The sequence below is a fragment of the Pogona vitticeps genome, chromosome 2 (assembly GCF_051106095.1).
Source record: "Pogona vitticeps strain Pit_001003342236 chromosome 2, PviZW2.1, whole genome shotgun sequence".
In the NCBI taxonomy this organism is placed as follows: Eukaryota; Metazoa; Chordata; class Lepidosauria; order Squamata; family Agamidae; genus Pogona; species Pogona vitticeps.
The window spans coordinates 281,424,789-281,451,927 of record NC_135784.1 but is presented as its reverse complement, the minus strand read 5'-3'; the positions used below and the strand labels follow the sequence as shown (position 1 = coordinate 281,451,927).

At 40.9% G+C, this 27,139-nt stretch overlaps 2 protein-coding genes across 7 annotated transcripts in view; one reads left to right on the top strand and one right to left on the bottom strand.

Moving 5' to 3' along the window:
• Positions 1–98: 98 nt before the first annotated feature.
• On the bottom strand, positions 99–23,719 carry SGTB (small glutamine rich tetratricopeptide repeat co-chaperone beta). Of its 4 annotated transcripts, none has more exons than XM_078384548.1 (11): positions 23,593–23,719; positions 17,175–17,298; positions 13,856–13,959; positions 13,060–13,129; positions 11,550–11,649; positions 11,103–11,207; positions 7,647–7,785; positions 7,494–7,556; positions 6,979–7,016; positions 5,185–5,268; positions 99–2,567 (listed from the first exon to the last, which is right to left on the bottom strand). In XM_078384548.1, exons 2-11 carry the CDS (start codon positions 17,272–17,274, stop codon positions 2,456–2,458), a joined length of 915 nt encoding a protein of 304 aa, XP_078240674.1. In that variant the 5' UTR covers positions 17,275–17,298; positions 23,593–23,719; the 3' UTR covers positions 99–2,455. The 4 variants fall into 4 exon arrangements, with proteins under 4 accessions (XP_078240674.1, XP_078240673.1, XP_020639351.3 ...); XM_078384547.1 differs by having other exon boundaries at positions 23,587–23,718; XM_020783692.3 differs by having other exon boundaries at positions 17,175–17,296; positions 23,582–23,695.
• A 154-nt stretch (positions 23,720–23,873) lies between these two features.
• NLN (neurolysin) overlaps positions 23,874–27,139 on the top strand; it is a 34,246-nt gene continuing 30,980 nt past the window's right edge. For 2 of the 3 annotated variants that reach the window (XM_020783691.3, XM_078384546.1), the window contains exon 1: positions 23,874–24,056. In XM_020783691.3, coding sequence (XP_020639350.3) covers positions 24,016–24,056 — 41 coding nt within the window. In that variant the 5' untranslated portion in view covers positions 23,874–24,015. Of the gene's footprint in view, positions 24,057–24,144; positions 24,276–27,139 lie in introns of those variants that run through there. The other variant, XM_020783690.3, reaches the window with a different exon arrangement.

Below are 27,139 nucleotides of genomic sequence, written 5' to 3'. Positions count from 1 at the left end.
TAAAATAACTCAGTTCAGTTCAGTTTCCTCATGATTTTTTTTAAAGGAAGAAAGCACCACAGGCAAAATGTTGGAAAACAGAAGTAAAGTATGTTAGATTGCTTTTAATTTCCTTTTATTAAACTTATTCCAAATATCACAGAACTAATCATCTATGGAAAAATGCAAATGGATTAGAGCAGCCTATGAATTTCTTGCTAACTAAAGTATTGCTTTCTGAAATATGCATTGATCTGACAAACACTCTGCCCAACCTAGCAGAGGGAAAGTGCTAGTGCTTTGTCTTCATGTAAGATGGGTCCCTATTTTGAATTTTAAAAACATCTTTACTTATTACACAGGACATCTGAACGAATACTCACTAACCTTACTATGGCAGGTTAGTGGAGATGGCATCACTGTTCCTGGCACTCTGCCAACTAGAGTGATGGTTTCTAAATTTGCAGGCTCTTCCAACCCAATCTCAGGATCTGTTAGCCACTTTCCTTTATAACAGATGGTAAAATTAATTACTCAGATTTAGTTAATTATCTCAAGAGTGTGCATTTTTACCTTTTAGACCACAAGATTTGTACTGTTAATCTCATTCAATTTGCTCAATCTCTGTTACTACCTCTGGACCACATGCTTAATGCATCTGTCCCCATGCCACATAACCAGACACTCAAGGGACATGCAAACTGACTGTAGGGAGCAGGCTCCGTGGAAAGGACATGTCAGTGGGGACCAAACGTATTCAGAATAAAGGTCTCCCAAACTGTTGCTTTTTCCAGCAAGTAGCTGATGCAACAGTATTGCAGCAGATGGTACAGTATTTGTGCCCCCTCTGAATATTCCAGAAAGCCTCCCTTGATGTTTTGAATATGATATACTGTTTAACTTGAAATCCTGTCTCCTGAATGACTTTAGATCATTTTAAAAGCAACATACAGTGGTGCCTCACTTAAAGGACGCTCCGTTTGACGACAAAATCACTAGACGATGTTTTTGCAATCACAAAACGATGTTCCCTATGGAGGAATTTCCCTTTGCGATGATCGGTTCCCTGCTTCGGGAACCGATCATTGCAAAGCGATGATTTTCGGCCAGCTGATCGGTGGTTTCAAAACAGCCGCTGGGTAAACAAAATGGCCACCCCCTCTATTATTAACAATTTTGTAAGCATCATCATGCACATATATCAACTTTCTGCTGTCTCAGATATTCTTAAGGCAGTTTCTAATGTGCAACCATCATGAACAATGTAAGCAGGCAAATAACTATTAATATAATAATACATTGTGTACAAAACACCCATCTGATACAAAACTTGATGTCATTCCATAACAAATATTACAGAGATGTTCCCAAGATAAATGTCAAATTTTCTGTATGCACGATATTCTATCTGTACATTTCTGGGAGACTTTTCAATCTCTTAACCTATAATCTTTTAAAAACTTCTTGACACTCTTTCCCACATCTCTTCTGACTAGCCCTTCCAAATTCTTCCTTCCTATTGCCTATCTATGGTTTGATCTGAGACTCTACTCCTCAAACCACAAGTCTTATATATGGCTTTCATAACTTCCTGCCCCTCATTACATTCATCACAATGAAGAAACATTGCTGTCTCCATCCAGTTTATAAAATAACTGTAGGGAAAGAGGTCAGGCCTCTCTCTTCACAGCTGTCTCAACTGTGTATGAATGCTTCCCAGAGGCTGAGATAATACTTTCTTTTAAAACATGACAATCTATGCTTAGTGACCTACAAACCACCCCAGCTATATCTATCCAGCTCTTCTACCTGCAACCCTGCATAACTTTAGGCTCCTGCTCCTATAGACAGACTCACTCATTTCTCCCCCAGCCCCTCAAAAGCCTGTGCACTCTCACCTCTCTCTGGCCACATTATCTCTTCCTCCATTTCAACAAACCCAGTAAAGTAAAAATCCACACATTGACTCTTCACTTTATTAGGTTTATTGCCACTTAGACATGCAAAATTTTCCACACTTCCCACAGCCTTGTATGGGGAAGCCAACCTTCCTGTTTGACAGAAACTGCCTATCTGAATATGTTTTGTATATAATTTTTATACAAGCACTATTTTTCCACTTTCGCCACACTGGGTGATCTCCTTCAGTGCAATCTTGATCCAAAAAATCCATCCTCTCAAAGAGAATGGGAAACCACACACTGTTGCTTATTAATATGAAAATGTTCCCTTGTACATAGAGATTTTAATAAGCCAACAGTTCTATTTATAGTCCATTTACAAAGGCATCAATATACATAACATGATATGTTCAGATCTGTGTGCAATGAATCTGTTTTCAACAGACAATAAGGAATACACACAAAGGATTTCCTGCCTCATGTCTGAGAAGAATTACAATGGTGATATTTGCTAATAGCTACAGTATGCCTTTTGAAAATCTGCACAACAGGATTGTGAAAACATGCCTCTTGAATCAGGAATGTTCTTCAGTGCTGCCACTGAAAGATCTGCTGCGAACATGGTTTCTCAGTTGCTCTATCAGCTCCGGGTTTTGCTGCTGGATCTGCTGTGCAAACTGCTGTCCACTGTGTAGATTTTTTAAAACCAAAAAACAGTAAATGATGGAAAGATACTATGCAGAATACAAGAAGAAGACAATGTTAAGACTAACTGTACAACTCAAAGTAGATCATACACTGGAAATGGAGGTGCCCAAGAGTCCTGAGGAAACTGTAACATTTAAAAAAATTGTCCTTCATTGTTTAGGAAAAGACTTAGGGATGGCACTGCAGAACCTTAACACTCATATGAAGGATCAAATAGTAACCAACATAAAAATAAAATAGCTGTATGGTTAATCATTCAGGAATTAGAAAATCATTTTCTGGACTACAACTATCAGAATCCTACAGACATCAATGCAGAGGCTGTGCTAACTATGGTATTATAGAAAAGATGGTCAAAAATGTAATTTATCTCATATCTTATCTTTACTCCCACAAAACATTTTGAGAAATCCTGGCTGGAATCCTGTTGCTTTCTTATGCAGGCAGAAGGCAAATGCTCCTAGACAGCAATGAACAAGTTCCTGCCACGGTTCCTAGAAGCACACATATCTGCTGACTTGGTGTGCATTCAAGAATTCCAGTGGGAACTTGTTAATTATCCACTAGAATCAAGTGAAAGTCATACCATTTGTCTTGCACCAGAGTAACAAAGCAACAGGATTTCAGACAGTACCTTTGGCAAAGCACTGTATTTACTTAGAGTAAAAATTGATGAAGTCTTACTATCCCCTAGGAGTACTGGTTCTTGACAAAGTGAGTACACATTGACAACAAAAAAAATGAGCTGAAGTCCTTTTCCATTTATAAGATGCTCCCATTTATAAGACACTCCCCCACTTTTCTAACCCAAAAATTAAGACAACTTAGCTTTGAGTATTCAGTCTCTGGGCTCAGAACACTCAGACATTACGAGTCCGTGTTGCATCTGAGCCTACAGGCTCCACATCCAATGAGGTGTGTTTCAGCAGGTTTGTTCAGCATCAGCTGATATCAGTTCCATAAGAGTTGTCATTGGAGGAAGCTAAGTCTCCTGACTGTAGGAAGCTAAGCCTTGTGATTGAAGGAGGCCTGTTTGCAGAGGCAAGGTCTGGGCCATTTTGTTCTCTCCTCAGCTTACGTCCATGTATAAGACGACCTTCAATTTTTAGTGTAATGATTTTAGGAAAAAGTAGTGTCTTATACACAGAAAAATACAATAACTGAATTCAATGTATTTTAATGTTTGTGATTTTATTGTATTTTAATCTTCCATTTTAAGCTATTCTGTAAGCCACCTTGGATCTCATTTCTGGGAAAAAGCTGGCACTTAAATGGAATGAATGAAATGAAACTGATAAATGAAAGACACAGTGGGGTGGAGGAGGAGGGCCATGTATATCCATCCAATTGAAGGAAAAGGGGAAATTAGTTGTTTTGCACTGACACTGATTTTTGAACAGTACAGATCTTCCTGGGTCTGCAACAGCACCACCAGTTTGGCAGTACTATTTCTGTGGCTAGCAAACAAGAGCAGCAAGGGGTGGGTGGGTTCCAAGTTGCGAGTCAAGTCTGAGTTATTTTTAAAAAATTCTTAACTTAGACTTGACGGTGAGTCCCATGTCTTGAGTCCCTATCACTAATTAAAAGCTTCTCCCACTCTTGTCCTGAAGTTCCCAAAGGCTTTGTGAGTCAAAAGGGAGCCCTAGAGAGCCCCAGAAGCTGAAATGGGGGGATAAAGGTAAAGGTTCCCCTTGACATTTTTAGTCCAGTCGTGTCCGACTCTAGGGGGCAGTGCTCATTTCATTTTTCAAGCCATAGAGCCAGCGCCTGTCCGAAGACAGTTTCCATTGTCACGTGGCCAGCGTGAGTAGGGAATGCCGTTTTACCTTCCCACTGAAGTGGTACCTATTTACCTACTCGCATTTACATGCTTTCAAACTGCTAGGTTGGCAGGAGCTGGGACAAAGCGACGGGAGCTCACTCCGTCGCGTGGATTCGATCTTATGACTACTTGGACTTCTGACCCTGCAGCACAGGCTTCTGCAGTTTAGCCCACAGCTAAATAAATTTAAATGACTTGTTCCCAGTGCCTCTGGGCTTATGCCAGTGGAAGTGCACCAACAAAATTTTGCTCACTGACTTATTTCTACAGCTGTTCAAGCTTTCCAGCTTCCTGTGCAGTGAAACATTTGACATGCTGCCGAAGTGAAATTAAGTATTAAAACTACTGCAATTGCTACTGAACTGTTCTGAGATGTTGGTGTTTTTTTTAAAAAACTTTTTTTTTGTTTATTATTAATTTTTGTGTCAGTCTACATTTAAGTGTTATAAGCCAATGTTGGATGCAACTGTTTTTGGACAAAAAAGTAAAGGAGGATGCAACACAATGTAACACACACAGGCTGGGCGAAGGGTGGCTCCATTAGTTCTTGCTGGGCTGCAGCTCCTATCAGACCTGGCCAGCACAGTCAAGGGCAAGGAATGCTGGGAGTTGTAACGCAGATCCATGTGGAAAGCTGCTCTTCACCTTCCCCTACTACTACTATTCCCTACATTCGTTGGACATCCTAATTTTTTAAAAAGGCCAGAAATTCTAACCTGGTTCCACTTAAAAGCCTCATTTCCACATAGGCACAGCAATATGAACATCACTTACGCATGTATGAGGCTTGACAGATCAGAGAGGCCACCAACACCTGCACCAGGACCCCCTATAGCATTTGTCATCATTCCTGACATCCTACAAGAAACAGATATGGCACAGGTATGAGGAAAGACAAATTTATTAATTTTTTAAAGCAATTAAAACATGTAAATAGGAAGGTCACTGTAAGTCTAATTACAAAAGGAACGTTGTCAGCACCTTCTTCCATTTACTTTCCCCTGTACATGTGCAATTAAAGAACGAGGTATGGAACAATATATTCGTGAAGGCTTTCACGGCCGGGATCTAATGGAACAATAGTTCTTCTGCCTACCTCTTGAGTCACTGCAGTGAGATCTACTCTTGATAAATTATTGATGCATCTTTCTGTATAGTAAATAATAATTCTGTGCCATCAAGTCAGTTCTGAGCGATGGCGACCCTTTTCAGGGTTTTCTAGGTGGAGAGCACTTAGAAGTAGTTCACCATTCCCTTCTTCTGGGGCATCTTGGGATTATGCAGCTTGCCCAGAACCACACAGGCTGGCTCCGCTCTGCAAGAGGTACAGTGGAGAATCGAACTTCCAGCTTCTGGCTTTGCAGCCAAACACCTAACTCACTGAGCCAACCAGCCAGCTTCAGAGTAACAAATGTCTTCTTGTATTAATCCTCTGCTCCTTACTTAACCTACTCAAGTCTACCTTGTTCATGCATGATATTATCCCTGAGATCTCAGTGTCAAGGGCCCAAAACCAAAGCCACAGTATTTTTTATTCCCTGTCCCCAGGGCAAGGAGTAAAAGCCCTCCACACTGTCAACATATAACAAATTGTTCTCAATGGCAGGATGCAGAGAAGGGCCTCCCCAGCAGACCTTAGTGATCTGGCAAATTAATACAGGGAGAGGCACTCCTTCAAATATCCAGGCCTCAAACCATTTATGGCTTTATAAGTTGCCATTAACACCTTGAACTCAGTTCGGAATCATATTAGCAGCCAGTGCAAATCCTTCAGAACTGGTATCCTGAAAGATGTTATTGTTGGCAGCGCTTGCTGAAACACCCCTGTCATCTTCAAGAGTAGCCTCACGTAAAGTGCACTGCAGTAGTCTAACCAGGAAGTTACCAAGGCATGGACTACTACTAGAATCTAGCCATATTATCCCTGTCTGGGAATGGTTGGAATTAGCAGACCAGTCAAAGCTGGCCACGAGGCACAGAGCTCATATGAGCCTCCAAAGACAAAGATGAATCTACACTCCTTCAGAAGGAGCGCAACTCCACCCATAACAGGTCTCTTGCCCTACTCCCAGACCTGGAAACTACCAAACCACAGAGCCTCCATCTTTTGGGGATTCAGCTTCAGTTTACTGGCTCTCATCCACTCCATTACAGCCTCCAGACATTGGTCTAGCACCTGTACAGCCTCAGTCAACCCAGATAGTAAGAAGTACAGCTGAGTGTCATCAGCATATTGGTGATACAAATCTCAAAACTCCTAATGACCTCTCCCAGCAGCTTCATACTGTATATATATTAAACAGCATGGAAGATAGACTGGAACCCTGTGGCACCCCACAGCTTGGGGATTAGCAGACGTCCTCAAACACCACTCTTTGAAACCAGTTCCAAAGATAGGAATGGAACCATTGTAGTACAGTGCCTCCCACTATCAAGTTTGCTCACTGCAAATGAGGAGGGCCTAACAGGCTGGCACTTTAGGCTTTCCTTCAAACCTAAGTGTTTGTGATATCTCAAAATCTTGGTCACCCACGTTTTTCAGCAGATGATACACATTTAAACACTTACAGTTGCTGAACTTGAGGATTCTGCATTAAACTTGCTGCCTGAAATAGGTAAAACAGCTTGAGTTGAAATGCAGCTCACAGACTGTGAATAAAGGTCAAGGCTGAAATTCCACAACATGGCCAATTAAGGCCAAGCGTCAGATCCAAAACATCTGGGGAAAACAACATCATTGTAAGACTGTGGTGCCTCAACACTGAGTTTCTAATTGGAAAGCTTTATTTAATTGGGACACACAATATGAATTAGGTTTTCAGGAGCTATATGATCCTCCAAAAACTTAATTTCTACAGAAATTTGTTCTAAAGACCTGGGAAGAGAATTCACAATGGCAAAAGGAGAGTATCAGTAGCAATCTGCTGTGGGGTTTCTCATTTCAGAAAGAAAAGAATACTGGTCCCAAGAAAAGAAGACAGTTTTGCCTTTTAGAGAAATAAAATACAATGGCCAAATGAGACATGAAAGAGAACTAGCAAAAATAAACAGAAATAGCAGAAATAAATTCTAAATGTTCTTACCATACTGATGAAGGCAGGATTGTTTATCAGGCTTGCCATATCAAAACTTATTCCTGTTCCAGTCTGAGAATAAAATATATATATATATCAAACTTGTATAAAAGAGATCTAAATTTTAAACACATTAGATTAAAAATTTCAAAATTAACTTACAGGGCTGGACATATCTCTTAATTTCTGCTCTGCTATTTTCAGATTTGATTTATATGAGTCATTTTCTGGATCAAGATCCAGCGCTTTTCGGTAACTGTTGATGGCTTCTTGGTATTTATTCATTGAAGTCAGAGCTAATCTAAATGGAGAAACAACACCGTGAGGACGATCTGTATTGCTTTTTTAAAAACGAATTCTTATTTCAATGAAAAATGTTAATACTGTACTGTTGAACTTTTAAGAAAAAGTGAGCCTCTGGTCAATGAAATGTACGCTTTAGATATAACCTCTGAAGTGCCATGACAGACCAATTTCTGTTGGATGAATTGACACTGTTCTGTGACTGTATGCCATCAGTAAACTTCCACCTACAGTGGTGCCTCGCATTACGACATTAATTCGTTCCAGCGAAATTGCTGTAGAACGAAAATGTCGTAATGTGAAAAGAAAAAACCAATTGAAATGCATTAAAACCCGTTTAATGTGTTCCAAAGGGCTGTAAACTCACTGTCCAGTGAAGATCCTCCATAGGGCGGCCATTTTCGCTGCCTGTGCAGCGAGGAATCCGTCCCAGAAAACAGCAGGGAGCCATTTTGTTTACCCGGTGGCCATTTTGAAACCGCCGATCAGCTGTTGGAAAATTGTCGTTTTGCGAAGGATCCATTCCGGAAGCAGGGAACCGATCATCACAAAGGGAAATTCCCCCATAGGAAACATCGTTTTGCGATCACAAAAGCAATCGCAAAAAGTTCATCGCAATGCGGTTTCATCGTTAAACAGGGCAATCGTAAAGCGAGGCACCACTGTACTTATGATGGTAAGCTTCTACCTGGTAATCAGTAATCTATTTCTATTTAAAATTTGCCATGTGCAAAGAAGGAATCTTGTGCTATTGTGTCTACCTCTTTTGCATGAAAATAGGTTCTAGAATAGAGGAAATTATTTTCTTCAAGCTAGAAACAAAAAATACTGTTTACATGTTTATACATTTATATTATTCTGTTCTATTTAACAAAAGTTGCACAGAGTTAGAAAAGAAGCAGGCTCCTATTGGTAGGTCAAGAAAGGGTATCTTGTAGTATTTTCCAGGATAGGAAAGTGATTTGGCAGCCATTTTGTGCGTACAACCATGCTATTCCCTCAGATTTCCAAATGTGTCCACTGACCCAACATGTATATTTGGAGTATTTCAGAGTTTCAGTTAAAGACATGGGCCAATGCAGTAAGAATGATTTATTAATGCTAACAATGGAGTACAAAACCACTAAAATTCCCTATTTAAATAGGCACAGCAACGCTGAACTTCTGCACCAATCTCAGATCACTCTGAATGTCTTGTCATGCAAAGGTGATCTTCTATTGATCTTCTAAAAGGGTCAAAATTAACTGTCCAGAAAGAACAAGGAAAACGCTATGTGTTCCTCAAGATTATACAAATGCAGAAGTGAATACCTTTTATTGGACCACTAAAAAATTAAACAAAGAAAGAACTGTTTCAAGTATGAGAAGGTGCCGCAAATTATTTAGAAGCCCACTGGATGTTACAGACAAAGTGACTTTTGTAAAGAAAGAATTCATCTCTCTCTTGTACAGAGGTGGATGACTCTTGCTAGTTGTCAGGTTACAAAAGTGAAAGTAAATTGAAAGTTGAAATTGAATAACATTCACTAATTCTCATGTATTAAATCCTCTGGGAGCCAGTGTATTTCATAAAGGTAAAAACTAAAGAAAAGCCACATTGATTGCAAAATTAAATGTATAAAGGATATTACATACTCAGTTTGAAGCTAAGTAAAAATCTATACAAGTCTGTCATTACTATTTTTTATTGTTGCAGACAATAAATAGCTCTTAAGTATTTGATGGTCTAAGAAACATATAAACTAAAATCTTATTGTGTAGGTCTGCCTGCACAAAAAGGTCAATCACCACCAACTAACGGCTTTCTTTGGCTATTTCAGGGTGGGCATGAATTGTACACAATGCAACAAAGTCAGTGCACTCCAAAATTGCCAAAGGAAACCTCAAATCATCGGGCTTTCTTTGAGGAAACCAGTGCCCTCGATCCATTCCAGTCTGGGTTCAGGTTGCCTCATGGCACAGAGAAGGCACGGGTCACCCTGCAAGATGACCTTCTGAGGGAGGCCGACAAGGGCAAAACATCCGTGTTAGTCCTCCTTGACCTACAGATGGCCTTTGATACCGTCGACCACAGTATCCTCCTGGGGAGGCTCTCGGGGCCGGGGATCAGTGGTCAGTCCTTGGCCTGGCTCCAGTCCTTCCTGAGGACCTTTCTCAGAGAGTACAGCTTGGGAACATGCTGCCCACACCGTGGACTCTCAATTGTGGAGTCGTGCAGGGGTCAGTCATCTCCACAATGCTGTTTAATATCTATATGAGGCTGCTGGGAGAAGTCATCAGGAATTTCGGAGCTTCGTGTCACCAATATGTGGATGACGCTCAGCTCTCTCTCTGTCCATCCACACTTCTGCAGTGGATGCTGTCTCATCCCCTGAGCACTGCCTGGACGTGGTGCTGAGATGGATGAGGGAAAACAGACTGAGGCTGAACCCGGACAAGATGGGGGCCCCTAGTGTTTGTGATCTGGGTGCCTCCTTTTCCATCAGGGATGCTGTTCTTTCCATGAAGGAAGAGGTGCGCAACCTGGGCATACTTTTGGATCCAGTGCTATCAATGAAATCCCAGGTAGCGTCTATGGTCCGGTCCACCTACCTCCACCTAAAACGGATTGCCCAACTGCATCCCTCCCTTGGGACACTGGGTCTCTCACCATGCTGGTCCATGCATTAGTAGTCTCGAGATTAGACTACTGCAATGCTCTCTGTGTGGGGCTGCCCTTGGGACTGCTACGGAGATTGCAGCAGGTCCAGAGCACGGTGACTAGATTAGTGAGTGGGGTTAGAAAATACCAACATACAGTATCTTGGCCACCTTACACTGGTTATCTGTTTGCTTCCATTCCAGCTTCAAGGTGATGGTATTAACCTATAAGGCCCTAAATGGTTTGGAACCTCGCTATCTAACCAAGCGCCCCCTTTCTGTTAGGTCTGCCCATCCAGTAAGATTGTCACAGGCAGGGTGGCTAAGAGTACTGACCCTGAAAGGCCCAGAAAACCACCACCAGAAATTGGGCCTTCTCGGTGGTCGCTCTGCAACTGTGAATCATCATCATCATCTTCTGATGTTGCCCCCACTGCACTCATGGAGCTACACAATAGGATTTTAGACACTGTCTCATCAACTTTCTCTTTCTACTCATGCTGACTGACTGCTTTAGCCCTATCCATGACCAGCATGCAGTCCTCAACAACTCCCAGATTAACTGCAAAAGATTGCAATTAAATAAAAATGTGGCATTTTGATAACTGCTATTCAACTGTTTTAGCACAACATAACATATTTTTATGTGGTGCTCGAACACATTAGAGTTCTTACCCCATTCTTCCATAAGCTTTACTGTATTTTGGATCTATTGCTATTGCTCTTTCACAGTCCATTATTGCTTCTTTGTGGTTGTTCAGTTTACTTTGAGCAGCAGCTCTGAAATGTGAAGAAAGTGAAGCTATAAAAATATGAAGCAAAAAACAATCAAATCATCTCTCCCCAACAATCAACCTCATCCAGTTAAGTGGAAGCCCTGAGATTTAAACAGACTTACATCTCAGTGCTGATCATGTTTCACAGGAAAGTAAACCCCATCAATCCCAAGGGAATTACAGATAGCTTTGAAATTCATTGAAAATATTTAAGGAAGAATAGGAAGCAAAGAGGAGCAGTGGAAATGCCTACGATAAGCGCAAAAGTGAGGGGTAGTGTATTACATGTGAGAGCAGGACAGAAATAATTCAAAAACATTCTCCAGAAGATTTTAAATTTATCTACCTGTTGCAATAATAGACAGCATTGTTTGGATCCAGTTCTATTGCTTGACTGTAGCAATCCACAGCAGCACCATAATTTTCTTCCTTCATGTGATTATTACCTAAAATACATGTTTACAAGATGGAATTCTGTGTGTTTGGGACTGCCCCAAAGTGCTATAAACATCCTCCTATAATTCTGTTATCCTTGGCTGTGATCTTTACAAAATCAAATAGCTTGCTGCAACACAACACTTACTTTTCCCATGCAATTTTGTTTGACACACAGGTATGTAACTTTTGCTTACAGAAGTCTAAGAGGTTCATTGCTCCATTTCAATGAAAAGGAAAACTATTCTGGTGGAATTAATAAACCAATGCAGTTAGGGAGCTGATATATCATAAAATCATAAGTATATGTGAAAAATATCAATTGAAATCCTGGTAATGCCCACATAAGGTTTATAAGGTTTGCTTAACCTGCCGTGGCTAATTGTGACTAAGAGTGCAGCTTGAGTGCACAACTGGGCACATGCCCAGGCACATGACTAAGCCACATCCTAGCACTTCACAGTTGAACACAGCAAATTATGCAAACGCCAATAGGATTCTGGATATTATGTTATAAATGACTGAATTTTGGATTCATCACTAGGCTTCAGACGAGGTGTTCCAAATCTCTAAAATAATAATTTTATGACCTACTTCCCAGGTCAGTGGCATGGATTTATAAAATAACAGCTGTATGGATTTAAGAAACACTTGTGCATAAGAGTGATAATGAATACTGGTAGCAATAATAAGGATGACTAAAAATATGCTGATGCACTAATTAGGAGATAACTATATGAGCAAATTCATTGTGCAAATTTGCAAATTTATATCTAGCCTCACACACTTCGTTTTGCCCCCACCAAATTCCCAAATCCACCTACATCTCTCTTAAAACAGAATTCACCCCCAGGCTGAAAAACGCTCCTTGGTTGTGTTTTAGACAACTGATCAGTTATATTTACATAAATCTAAATAAGGATAAGAATATTTCCTAAGCAAAAGGAATGTATCTGAAATTTTCATGGTGTTCATACGTTGTAGGAGGCATAATTTCAAAGGCATTTCTCTGGTGTTTGTGGAAAGGAGAATGAGCCATACAGTGCTCATTAGCTGAAGTTTTTATAAGTGCTTGAATTAAAAATTAATATATTTTTATTGTTATCCAAATGGGATTACCTTTATAGCACATTAATCAGTCAGACCCATTCACTGAAAATGTCTGAATCATGGAGGCTCATTCTGAAGTGCATTGGAAAATACAGTGTGCTGTGCTTTCTCCTTCCTCCAGAGTAGCCAGCAGGGTAATGACTTAGCAGGCAGCATAAGAAATACCTTCCAACTGATCTTCACTAAATAGTGCTGGCGAAAAGCCTGAACAGTTTCACAATATCCATAAGCCTTATTTCTGTATGGTCAATAACTGAAATTCAAAAACCAGGACAGAATGAAGGGGTGTACTGCCCACCTTCCTCACATACCTTCATCCTTCAGCTGGTCAGCTTTCTCAAGATCCTCTGGCAAAGAATCTGAGAGGGGCAGCACTTCACTCTAAAGGAATGTGTTTTTTAAAAGGAAAAATGAAGTTACTTTCCAATATTCTTGTTACTTTGTTATCTTTATCATTGATTAAAAACTCAATTTGAAGAGACCCTTGTCCAGCAGGCCAAGGCAAAGAGGCAGTCCCCAAACCAGCAAAATCAGGGAACTGGACAGGGGACAGATTGTATTTGTCTTCAATGTGGAAGGGATTGTCACTCTCGAATTGGTCTCCTCAGCCACACTAGACGCTGTTCCAAGTACTCTATTCAGAGCACATTACCATAGTCTCTTGAGAATGAAGGCTGCCTAATCTAAATTCTTTAATGATCATATCCTGACTTTAGAAAGAACAAGTCTTTGCTCACATTCCAGAAAACTATGGTTACCAGCTCTGGAACATGCTATGATCTGAACCAACTTCAAGCCATGGTAAAGCTGGTAACCACTGTTTTCTGATTTTGATAAAATGGGAAATAACAATTAATTGGAGACTTCTGCATGTCAAAAAGGGAGAGAAAAACTTTTGGATGGCTGAAAGACTTGTTCAATTTCTATGCTTCTTATGCTGAGATATACTAACAGAAACCAGACACCCGAAAGCTTAACATTTAATAAATACTACCCATTATAATAGTGTTGGTCCTTTTTCTTCTTGAATTAGATGTAGAATGATCAAGAAAATAACTGCAAAATTTAAGATATTTAATGTACATAATAATATGATTTATGTTTCACCTTATGACATGAATTCTCAAACATTTCCCTCAAGCATACTGGCACTGCAAGATGGGAATCTTCCAAAGTAATTTTGAAGACTGTCTCCAAACACTGAATTGCCACTGAAAAGAAATAAATATTTTATTCAAAATCTATTTCCCAACTTTACAATTTACAACTTTTCAATTTCAGAGGTATTACAATTAATTTATCTTCTATAAAATACTTAGAATATGCTCCCAAGGATCTAAATTTAATAAGAAGACTTCAGCTTGAAAGACATAAACTTAAAGATATAACCCATATTAAAAATCATTTCCTTTTTTAATAAATCTGAGGTTTGCATTCAGTATCATAATTTTTTTGTCCTTTTCTCCCATTTTTGCATAACTTTTTCCCCCAAGAAAGATGAATTTACAGGTTTTAACCTTTAGGAAAATAAGGATCTTTATCACATGAAGGGTCTGTTTGATGGAAAGCACCAAAAAACAATCATACAGATCACAATCCAATGAATAATATTTGGTTCTAATTTTTACAAATTGCTCATCTTATAGGTATTCCCCAGGTTCAAGATCAGACATGCAGACTATTGTTCAAATTTTAATCACTAATATCAGACTCTGCAAAAGAAGCAAAAAACCTAATTCCTCACATTTCTAATATGCATGTCAACTCAACATATAGTAAAAACATCTGCTAGTCAGACTTATAAATCCAGTTTAGCAACAAAGATTGGAGCATACAATGTCACCCTCCTCCATTTAAGTCAGTTTTTGCTAGACTGAAAGAACATGGCTTAAAGTTATGCCACAGATGGTATTTCACCCTATTAAGAGGAGCAACTTTAACAGACCTTGTTCCTCACTTGCATCTAAGAGCTACTTTACTCTGGCATTGTCCAAGCATCCTTGCCTGCTTTGAATACGGGATAGTCTTTGTTATTTATATATTGTTTAATGTGATTTACCCCCTTGCTTATACATTTCTAATTCAGATCTATCTAAAAATGCATAATATTATATGAAATATTTATAGAGATATACCTGAGGTATTTTTAGTGTTCTAAGTCAATATTTTTAAATGATGTCTTTACCAACATAGGAGATAAACATTAAAAACTCACATTATTGTCTGGAAAAACTAGATCCATACTTATCAGTCTTCTTTTTATAGTATTCAACTTACAAGCTTTTCTTTAAAACATGAGTCATATCAAGAAAACGCAACAGAACATATAAAAAATTGAGCTATAGAAAATCCCACAACCAACTTTGATGGATAATCCAGAGTATGACTATGAAGTTGCAACAAATCAAGTGTGGATATTGTAATGAATCAATAAAGCACTACCTTCCTTCAATTAACACCTGTGAACACCTCTGCTGAAACCTGGTCTATCAATAAAGACTTAAGCATTTAACTGGTCAGTTTACTCTATCCCTACCTAAGTGTAAATTTTGAGTGACACTTCTCTGGAAAGCAACAAATGATGGTATCATTCTTCATCTCATCTCTCCTTCATACAACTTTTATTCTTTCCTATTGGCTCGCTGGTGTCCTACCGCTGTGGTGCTGGAGGAGACTCTTGAGAGTCCCCTGGATTGCAAGGAGAACAAGCCTATCCGTTTTGAAAGAAATCATCCCTGCGTGCTCACTGGAAGGACAAATCCTGAAGCTGAGGCTCCAATACTTTGGTCATCTCATGAGAAGAGAAGACTCCCTGGAAAAGACCCTGATGTTGGGAAAGTGTGAAGGAAAAAGGAGAAGGGGACAACAGAAGGCGAGATGGTTGGACAGTGTCATCGAAGGTACCAACCGGGTGACAGTGGAAGACAGGAAGGCCTGGCGCGCTCTGGTCCATGGGGTCACAAAGAGTTGGACACGACTTAACAACTAAACAACAATTGGCTCAGAGATTTAATATGTAACTCTTCAGCTTGCTCTAGATTAGCATGGGGACATCTGCAGTTTGGTATTTCTAGTGAGGAGTGATCTACGATTTGACCCTCTTCAGTTTTCAGGACAAAACCAGCAGCCTTCAAAGAAAACACACTGAAGAAGCTCCACAGATGGCATCTTTGCCCTACAAAGCGATCCAGATTTGTGTCAAGGTTTTTGTTATAACATCCCTTTACTATTTCCATTATATGTGTTTTTATAATAATTTTAAAAACTTGTATTCATTTCTAAGTGAACTTCACTTACTGTGCAAGCTTAGAACAATGAACATCTTAAAACAATAAAAACTTCCTAGAGTACTTTAAATCCATATTTGTTTGTAATGCTACTATACAAAAACCTAATTTTAAATTGACAGTTATTAGAATGGATTCTAAAATAAGACATAAAAAGAAATCAGAAAGATAAAGCTCAGTCACTGCAACAAAAATTATTTAATGGAGCCCTTTGATAAATGTTCTTTATTAATCAATAATCACTAAGAAGCAGTGAAGCAGATATGCCCCTTTGCCATTTGGGTAAAAAGGAAACATTTCAGGCAAACACTTTAGTAGCAGTAACGGAAGCACTTGTTTAAGAAAGCTTAACTTCTCTCACAGCTTCCTTATCCCTTCTCCTCCTAGGTAATTCCCTAGATAAAAGCAATAAACAAAATAAGTTCAGACATAAGCCTCCACAGGTCCTACTAACCTCAGAAACAAACCCCAGAAACAAGGCCAATCCCATCATGAGGTAAGAAGGCGGAATCAAATATAGAACACATAAGGACCGCTGCTGTTGGGTCACACCCCATTCCATATGGTACTGGGTTTGTGTTTTTCAGTTCTTAACTCCCCAGCAGGAAACGCCACAGAAACGGCAAGTGGTGGGAGAAACTGTCAGTTGAAATGCTCTTATTCCTACAGGATAAGACTAGCTCATCCTTCCCATCCTTGCCTTTCATCCAAGCATGCAGCATGAAATCATTTACGTACTTACCTTCAGCAGAGCAAAAAGCAAAAAAGGAGAGCTTTCTTCACTTGCTAGAAAAAAAAATTATCAGCTACCAAACCACCCAGAGATTGTGGAACCCTGCCTACTGGACCTCACTGGTGAATTCAGTGCATACCTTGGAACACATCCAGAACGTTCCTGGGCTATGCACTGCAGGAAGAAATTGGTTGTGCTAGAAAAGCTATCTTCCTGGGAGGTTTGTCTGTTGTCATTGATCTCCTCATGAAAAGTCTCTTTTAAGTGTCCAAGGAACTCCAGGGTTCCTCTGAACAACAGTGTGAAAACCATGGAAAAACAAACACAGCATGAATGTCTCTTTAGCTTCTCACTCATTTAAAGTCAGTACTGCTATCAGATATCACACTCCTCAACCAATACAAACCTTCCAAGCTTTCTTGTTCATCTGAAGTGAATGTATCCATCTGACTCTGTTCTCGCAGAAAATGGATGATGGCATATACAAGGCGTTTGACAGAAGACATGTTCAAAGTTTGGAATGCCCCCCTGTATCACAAAAGGGAAAACAATCTCATTAGTACCAAGGAAATACTGTACAGAAAAACTCGTTGTCAGTCTTAAAATCCCTGACATGTCAAAAACTTCTACTAAATTACTGAAATACATAGTTCTTCAGAGAGGATTTCAGAGATAATTTTTTCTAAATGCTACATTACTCTATGAAACTACTGTGACACCAGATTCAGTTTATATTGGAAGCTATTGCAGGCTGTTCGGCTCTGCCCATTCCACTATCAAGGAAAAAGGCTACCAAAAATACACAATTTTTGACAAAGGCATTCCTCTCATGGTTCAGCACGGAAGGCTGAAAATAAGGAGAGGTTACAGAGAGGATCATGTGATAAATTTCTTCCCTCCTGTGCTTTTCATGCAAGTCCTTTATTTCTAGAAATTACAGTACATCCATGTGCTTTTATTTATACATATTTAATACCTCTCTTGGCTACTTTTCAGGAACAAATTTTTAAAGGATGACTCATTGAAAAAATCAGTAATAGTCATTATCAACAAATTATAAAACCACCTTAAATCTAAACAATTTTAAACTGGACAAACTAAAATACTGTATTATAATACAAGTATAATAAAAGTGTAGTACAGCTCAAAGATATAGTCGCAGCATATTTAATAAAAACATTTCACTCTAAAGCAAAGATAACATGTCTTTTAAGTTTCCATTGGAAGCAGCTATAGAGAAAGCCAGCTATTTATCTCTTTTTGATAATTCCATATGATAAGGAACGATTACAAAAGAGCTTTTCCACCCATGGCTGCCAACATTTATGAACTTTATGGCCAACCAGTGATAAGGGCCTCAAAAATTATCTTAAGTATAATTTTCAAATCTCATGAAGTAATAGTTACCCTCTGTTTGGCACTGGCTAGGCCTCAAAAGTATTTTGTCCTGTTAAGAAGGATGCCAACAAAATGAAACAAGTTCAGAGGAGGGCAACAAGGAGGACCACATTTATCCTTGAGAAAAGAAAACTGAAGAGAGATATGATAGCACTCTTCAAATACTCGAAAGACAATCATACAGAAGAGGAGAAGGATCTGTTCTCAATCATCCCAGAGTGCAGGTCTGTCATGTTCCTGCCTGTCCCTTGGTTCTTTCACCAAGCCAAAGGCACAAGCTACGTGTCGTTCAGTTGTCACCAGTTGACTACATCACCTTTATTCACTGTTAATGATAGAGGTCAAGACAACGTACAGTGGTGCCCTGCTAGATGGTTACCCCGCATGACGTCGAAATCGCTTGACAATGACATTTTTGCAATCGCAAAACAATGGTTCCAATGGGGGAAATCCGCTTTACGTTGATTAGGAGCCTGTTTTTTCCGGCTCCACAAAATGGCTTCCCTCCCTTCTCAAAATGGCTGCTTTCCAGCTCCGCAAAATGGCTTCCCTCCCTTCTCAAAATGGCTGCTTTCCGGTTCCACAAAATGGCTTTCCTCCTCAAAAGGGCTTCCCTCCCTTCTCAAAATGGCTGCTTTCCAGACGGAAGCTTTGCATTACAGCGATTTTTAACAGCTGATTGGCGATTCTCTATGGGCAATCTTCGCTGGACGATGAGGTATTTCCCCCATTGGAACGCACTGACTGGTTTTCAATGCATTTCAATGGGTTTTTTTACTTTCGCTTGATGACAATTTCGCTCTACAGCGATTTTGTTGGAGTAAATTATTGGCGTCAAGCGGGGCAACACTGTATCATTTAAGAACCAAGTAGAAATTATTTATTGTTACAGGTGATAACAGTCCAGTCAATATCATTTTGTTGTTTAGTTGTTAAGTTGTGTCTCACTCTTTGTGACCCATGGACCAGAGCACACCAAGGCCCTCCTGTCTTCCACTGCCTCCCAGAGTTTGGTCCCCTATAATGACAAGAACATCTTTCTTTGGTGTCAGTTCCAGAAGGCATTGTAAGTCTTCACAGAATTCGCCAATTTCAGCCTCTTCAGCATCGGTGGTTGGTACATAAACTTGGATTACCGTGATGCTAAAAGATCTGCCTTGGATTCGTATTGAAATCATTCTATCATTTTTGAGATTGTATCCCAGTACAGCTTTTCCCACTCTTTTGTTGACTATGAGGGCTACTCCATTTCTTCTACGGGATTCTTGCCCACGATCGTAGATATGGCAATAATTTGAATTGAATTTGCCCATTCCTGTCTATTTTAGTCCACTGACACCCAGGATGTCAATGTTTATTCTTGCCATCTCCTGTTTGACCACATCCAGCTTACCAAGGTTCATAGATCTTATATTCCAGGTTCCTATGCAGTATTTTTCTTTGCAGCATTGGACTTTCACTTCCACGCACATCCGCAGCTGAGCATCCTTTCGGCTTTTTCCCAACCACTTCATTAGCTCTGGAGCTACTTGTCCTTGTCCTCCGTTCTTCTTCAGTAGCATGTTGGACGCCTTTCGACCTGAGGGGCTCATCTTCCAGCATCATATCTTTTAGCCTTTTGTTTCTGTCCATTGAGTTTTCTTGGCAAAGATGCTGGAGTGGCATTGCCAGTTCCTGCTCCAGGTGGATCGCGTTTAGTCAGAACTCTCCACTATGACCTGTCCGTCTCGGGTGTCCCTGCACGGCATAGCCTATAGCTTCTCTGAATTACTCCAGCCCCTTTGCCACAACAAGGCAGCAACCTGTGAATATCATTAACTCTCACCTAAACAACCTTCTCTCTTCATTCTCAACCACCTATTCTCCTCTCTCTCTCTCTCTCCTTTTCTTCTCTTTCACCTAACTCTGCCCACACCAACTCCTATCGGTGCATGCAAATCTCATCATAAATAAGCAGGGTGAAGGCTACAAGGACATATAATAATGTGCTCAGGTTACAAGAAATCAGATTTTGGTTGACTTTCAGGAAAGATTTCTCAACTGTTAGAGCAGTATGGCAATGGCACCAATTACCTCAGACGGTAGTGAGCACTCCAACACTGGAGGCATTCAAGAGAAATTTAAACAACCATCTGTGAGATATAGTTGGATTTGGATTTCTGCATTGAGCAGGCAGTTGGACTCAATGGTCTTATAATGCCTCTTCCAACGTCATTATTCTATGACTCTATGATTCTTAAAGCATAGGCAGTTTCATATAGATGTAAGTAATCCTTTGAATAATCTGGACCCAAGGAGGAAAGGGATTTAAAGCTAACACCAGAAATAATGTAATATGATTTGATAATCCATCCCTAACAAGGGCACGAGCAACCACATTCTGTTCAAACCTTTCCAAATCATCTTCAAAGACAGTCCCACAAAGAGGGCATTACAATAAGCCACTTGGGTTGTAATTATAGAGTATATCACTGAGGCATGGTTCCCTGCCTATCCAAACAAAGTTATTAAAGGGGGACTCTTGACTATTGCTGCCACCACATTACACATTCAGTGAGAAGTGCAGAATTATCCCCAAAGTAGACTGTGTTTTTCAGGAAAAGTGTATCCACAAGGTGATGAATCTTTCTTCACAATCTATACTGACTTCCCTACCCATACCCCTGACTTTTAACATCTCAGAAGATGAAGGGACTTCCTCAAAGTCAGTACACTTTTCTGCACTTCTGCACATTTTCATTTGGCTTATAAAGGTAGCCCCTTAAACACAGAGCTTGATTTTTATTTTGTGCCAGCAGAGTTATCACTGCTTTTGTTTCTGACAAATTATAGTTCTAAAACATTATAGAATTTAAAAGCAGTTCAGAAGCACTTTAAAAAAAAACAGGAAGCCCTTTGTTGAAGGCTGTTGATTTTGGCACTGTCACACAAAACTACATTATCCTTCTTTGGGCTCACAAGAATTATCCTTCTTGTGAGCCCAAAGAAAGATACAAAAAATCCCAGGGTTGAGGAAGGAATGCAGTTGAGAAAGAGTGTTCAGACCTGAGAGTATTGGCTATTCTCTTCTAATATTTAGACAAAAGAAAATGGGTCTGCCATTTACAGTTTACTACAGGGAGAGGATAACCTGTGCTCTCCACGTATTATTGAAATATAACTCTGATTACATTTTCCCTGATTATTATCTATGCTGGGTAAGGCTGATGGAAACTGCAGTTTTACGGCATCTGGAAGGTCACAAGTTGTTCACTCTCTTCTAATGTGAGGCTGCATTTCGGATTATGTTATCTACGTAAAACACGCCTACCTCGATGCACTTCAAATTAAACTTCTGGGGCCATTTGCAACAGCTTATTTTTGAAAAAACCAATCATCATTAATAAGATTATTCTTACAAATATATGAAGCAATAAAAATATTGCTAAATGCAATTCCAAAAGAAAGAATACATCACAAGTTAAAAGCTGGGAAAATTAAAAAATGTCTCTACTTGATTCCTAAAAGCCATTAACACAACATCCAAGGACACATCTCTCTTTGATATTCACACAGCTCCATCGTCCAAGTTCACTTGTTTTTCTCTGGTAAATACATGCACACAATCTTTCACAATCAGCTCCTTACACTTGAAAGAGGCTTGCAGAACATCTGCAAAATGCTACCATCCTCTTAGAACTGCAGAGCTGGAAGGGACCCTCTGGATTATCAAGTCCAGCCCTTGTCAAGAGGCACAGTGGAGAATCGAACTCCCAACGTCTGGCTTCATAGCCAGAGACCTAAACCACTACAATCCTATACAAACTTACTTGGGAAGCAGTCTCAATGAATGCAATATGAGGTAAGGTTCCACAGGTACCATCCTGTGGCCCTCTACACAGTCCTGGAGTTCCTATCAACTCCAGCTAACTTGGCATCATAGGAGTACAGTACTGTAGTTGTGGAACAACTCTCATCCAAGACTGCAGCCTTTATTCAAGATGCAACTGAAACAAAATTCTATCTGTCTCTGCCTCCACCTCTATTCTCCTCTTCTGCTATCTCCTCTGTATTCATATTCAGACTACAAACTCCCTAGGAAAGAATCTATTCTTTTCTACTCTGTAAAGCACCATGCATATAGACAGCACTGTATAAATAATAATAACATCAACAACTACAATTATCTTAATGATTGGGAATCCAAATGCCACATTGAACAATCCAGGTTCCATAAATGATGTCACTGAATGCAAGAATATATATGACAATAATTTAAAATATCTATCTCTTCATAAAACTAAGCAAAGAAGAAAAGTCGCAGCTTTCTCCTAACACAGACCTCCACTTTGGAGTGAAAACTAGAACATGGTGACCTCAATGCAAACTTGTGATTAGTGACACGCTGGTGACTCAGAGCTTAATTTGCTTTCAGCTTCTTCTCTGTTAAAAATTATGTAACTTTGGGAAAGTATTTTGGTCCAAATTCTTAGGCAGAGGCTGTCACTTCTTACATCCCCCCCCCAATTCCATTCTGAAGAAAAAAAAGTTTTTAACATCTAAATGCTGATGGTGAAAATAATAATAAAATGTGCTTGGTTCAGGCTGCTGAGGCTGCTAGCAAATATCCAAAGGGAAGGGGAAATACTGTCATCTCATGAATACATTTCATTTTAAGGGTGGCCCAGCCCACCTGAGGCAATGCTCCTGAACGGCGGAGAAGAGCATGATGTCCCTACTCTTATATATACACTTCGCGCAGTTATATAACCACCCAACCCTATATTTGCAATGTCGCTCCCTGGGAGTGTTTTTTTTTAGTGGGCACCGAAGGTATAGCCACAAATGCACAAGAAACATACGCACCAGAAAACATTTGGCAGGTTGACAGCTCCAGGGATCAGAGCACCCAAGCTGAGAGCGATCACGTCACACACACACACAAGGCACACACGGGAGGAAAAACGGCCAGCACACGCCTAGGCAACCTGGCACAGCTTGGCTCGCCCATCTTTCCTCCCGCACGCGCCAGGATGGGTCCACACACCCCCAGAGCCCCCCCCCCACAGCCTGGGTGCGCGATCATCTAAACGAGGGAGCCCATCCTGACCGGCACTGGAGGGCGGCCCGAGGCTCAGCAGCAGCGGTGCCCTCCAAAGAGGGTGAGGTCCCCCGGTTCGAGTAGCACAAGGCGCGGGGATTGGCGCCCCGAGAGATGCGCTGCCTATCCTCCATCCTTCCAATCAGCCTAAACAAGGCAGACACAGCGTGTGTTTGGGGGGCAGGGGGGCGGGGGGGGCGTAGGGCTGGCTTTTTCTTCTTCCTTTCGCAAAGCGAAGGCGCCGAGAGGAGAAGCTCCTCTGCAGTGGAGCAAGCCCGCAGAAAAGCTCGGGTGCTGTTTGGTCCCGGAGCTTAAAGGGCAAGGCAGGAGCTTACCTGAGGAGGAGGAGGAGGAGGAGGGCAGGCAATGGCTGGTCGTGGGCCAGGCCCCTCTCTTTCCTTCTGCCGGCCCGCGCGGTGCGTCCAAGCGCGCCAAACTTCTCCCCGACCCGTCCGGCTCGCTCCCGCGGCGCTGTCGTGGTTCCGGAGGGAGGGAGGGAAGGGGGAAGCGCGCGACCGGGCGCGCGCCTTAAAGGGGGCGCGCGGGAGGGGGGCGCGGCACCGAGACGGGGCCGGCGGAAGTGAGCGCGGTCTGCGCTCCTTTGGGCGGCCAGCGTGTGAAGCGGACGCCGCGGGAAGCACGTGGGCCGCCTGGGCTTGCGCCCTGACAGACCGCGGCGAGGGCGGAGAAGCGGCCGGTGGGCTTCGGGGGCGGCCGGAGCGCGACTGCCCCCCCTTCTTCGTCTTCTTCTTCCTCCCTTTCTCCTTCCATGCTGTCCTTGGGCGTTTCTGTGGGCCGAAACTGGAGCAGGTACTGTACTCTGTGCAAGGCGGACAGAGAGAGAGAGACAGACAGACAGACTGCCCTCACCTGCAAGATATCGGTTGGCACCGGGGAGGGGTCGCGTCTGAAGGACCGCGGGCGGAGGCTGCCCGCATTTTTCCTCCGCTGCACACACTGCAGTCTCTTTTGTTTGCAAGGGCTGAGGCAGGGAAAGGCGTTCTGTGTCAGGGCCCTTCTCTCTCTGGGGTAGGTAGCCATGTGGAAAAATCACCCCTCGTGTATATGTAGCTGCCAACAAAAACCGCTGCCCCTTGCGCAAAAGAAACACAGTCCACTGGTCTCTGTACCTGGCAGGGTGGATAAAAATCTGTGATTTTTTTTTTAAATCAAATTGATTTAGATCACGAAGGTGCACAGTCTTGTCTCTTCATGCACTGGCTTCCACCACCTGGCAGAATGAATAAAAATAAATGATTTTTTAAAAAATCAAATTGATTTCATGAAAATGCACCATCTTGTCTCTTTTCTTATATGGGCTTCACCTGGTTTCTCTTGTTTTCACCCTAAAATCCTCACAATTGAAAGAGGACCTTTGTGAGGGTGTTTTAGTCCTGCTTTTTAAAACAATAATTGGCAATTTTGTGAAAAATAACTGCCCCCATGTCAGTTTTCTTTAATGTAAAAGGACACCTAACCCTAAAGATAATTGTGTTGACCAGTGAGGGGTGTGTGTGCAAAGTCCACTGTTGAAGGGGGGTTATTTAACGCCCAGCCAAAGCTTCCTTGCACACTTTTGTAGTATTTTTGGTAGGTCCTAAATAAAGGTATTTCCAGCTGTGGATTTCCTCAATATTCACACCCTTTCTCACCTGTAGGTGCTGGAGCTTCATTTTACAAAGGCTCATAAAAAGTGATGGAATCTGTCAAAGTTACAAAGAAGCAGCTTGAGAGTATGTTTATTGTTACCTTAACTTTTAAGGGCAGCATCCTGCAGCATAATTTTGGATGATCCAGTAAATGTTTGGATTTGTTTCATCCATATGTAATAATTTTATTAACCTAGATTTCTAGATAGATTTTTTAAATAACAATTCAGCAGTAAATCACATTGCAAAGTCCTACCTGCTAAGTTCACTGGATTGCAACTTTGAGAGGAACAGGAAACTATATAACACCTAAATATGCACCAAGTAAATGAGAAATTGCCAGTAGAATCTGCTGGCTTTGGGGGATTAACTTTAACTAGTGGTTTTATTTTATTTTATTTTGCTTCTTTCCTGCCTCTACATGTTTTTATCACCTAGCCTGATGGGAGAACTCAAAAGCTTGCATACTTTTTGACATGTTAGTTAATCCTAACAAAGGCAGTGCTCAGCTGTGGGTTATGTTACTTTTGTGTTTGAAATGTGATACACTTTGTCATAGAATATAATCCAGGTCAGGAATAAAGGGATTTAAATCAGGAAAAGTTAGTAGTAACTGATCAGTAAAATTATTGATTTGCCTAATGTGTGTATTTTGGAATTCATTTCTTGAAATGTACTTGGCTGTTTTTGGTAAACGCATCTCATGTTTGGTATGTGCTGGAAAGTTCTGCAAAGCTATTATTCTTGCCTATGATTTGAGCAGCCAAACTATTTGCTTTTAGCAGGCAGTAATAATATTGGTTGCTAGAGATTTATACAGGAATATAAATGTCAAGGGATTACAAAAAAGACTCAGGTCTTACTCGTCTAAGAAATGTGCCTTAATATAAGGATCCAAGTTGGTTTTAGCCGTTGTTTAAGTACATCGGTGTCTTTAATCTAAAATTATATTGTATTTTATCATTCCTATGATGATATATGTCCACTTGTCTGAAAACTGTAGTACATGTATTAGGGGGCTTAGGTGCATCTAGGTCAACACAGGTCTGCTTAGGATTTGGCAATAAATCACTGCATGATAGATACAGTATCTGAGACATGAGTGACTGATACATACACCCTACAGGAGAATTTATAAACGTTCACAAAGTCCCTTGAGTTTGACATTTAATTAAAATTTAATTTCTACAAGAGACATAAATAATGGATGTTGCTTGTTTTCCGGAAGTTGCTGTTTGTATCTTCAAGCAGTGCCTCTGTTACAAATCCACATGAGCGGTTACTTTTGGGTATTGTGTGTTAGAGACCAGAATAAGTTGCCTACTGTACTTTTAAATGTCTAATAAATACTTAGACTATGCATTATGTAGTACTGTATTTGATAATTTTGACTGGCCATCTTCAGGCTTGACAGAACTATAAAGAGTGATGTCCTAACAACAGAAGCAGCTGCAAAATTAAAGCAGGGAGTTGCAGCACCTCAAAATTTCAGCTCAGCTATCTCTTGTGATACCTCTTCTGGCAATTATTGTTGATGTGACATAAACCTAATGTTGTTGCTCTCATGTACTGGCAATATGGATTTTTTAAAATCAAGGTTTGCCAGCCTTGTAAAATGAAGCTCAGTTCATTTAATAATTTTTTTCCCTTTGGCATGGAGTGGAAGGATTCCCCCCCCCCAAGGGGGTATTTCCAACATCAGGGTGATTTCAGACAGAGGGAGATATGGTGTAGGTGGAGTTGCCATTTGTTCCAGAAGAACAGATGCTTGAAATTTGTTCACTGTTCTGGCACTGTGACCTCCTGCGAGACTCGAGGTAGTCAACTCAGCTGGCCTTCCACTCTAAATGTGGTGTTGTTGAATGCCAGATCCATATCAAATAAATTCCAGATTATACAAGACCTGATTCTGGAAGAGGATGCAGATCTGGCATGCATAACCAAAACATGGATGGGCAGGGAAGGGGGTGTTCCCCTGACTCTTGCCTGTCCTCCCAGTTATGCAGTCCAACATGAGGGTAGACTGGAGGGTCGGGAGGAGTAGCCATTGTTTATAAGAACACCCTGCAGGTTGTTAGTGGTGTCGCTCTGTGGTGGCGACGCCAGGTCTAGAGGTCCTCCATGTGTCGATTGGGGCCATGGATGGTATTGGGATCTTGCTGGGTTACCGCGCTCCCCGCGATCCAGCCATTTCCTTACAGGATCTGGCGGACTTCATCTTCATGGCTCTGCTGCAGTCCTCGA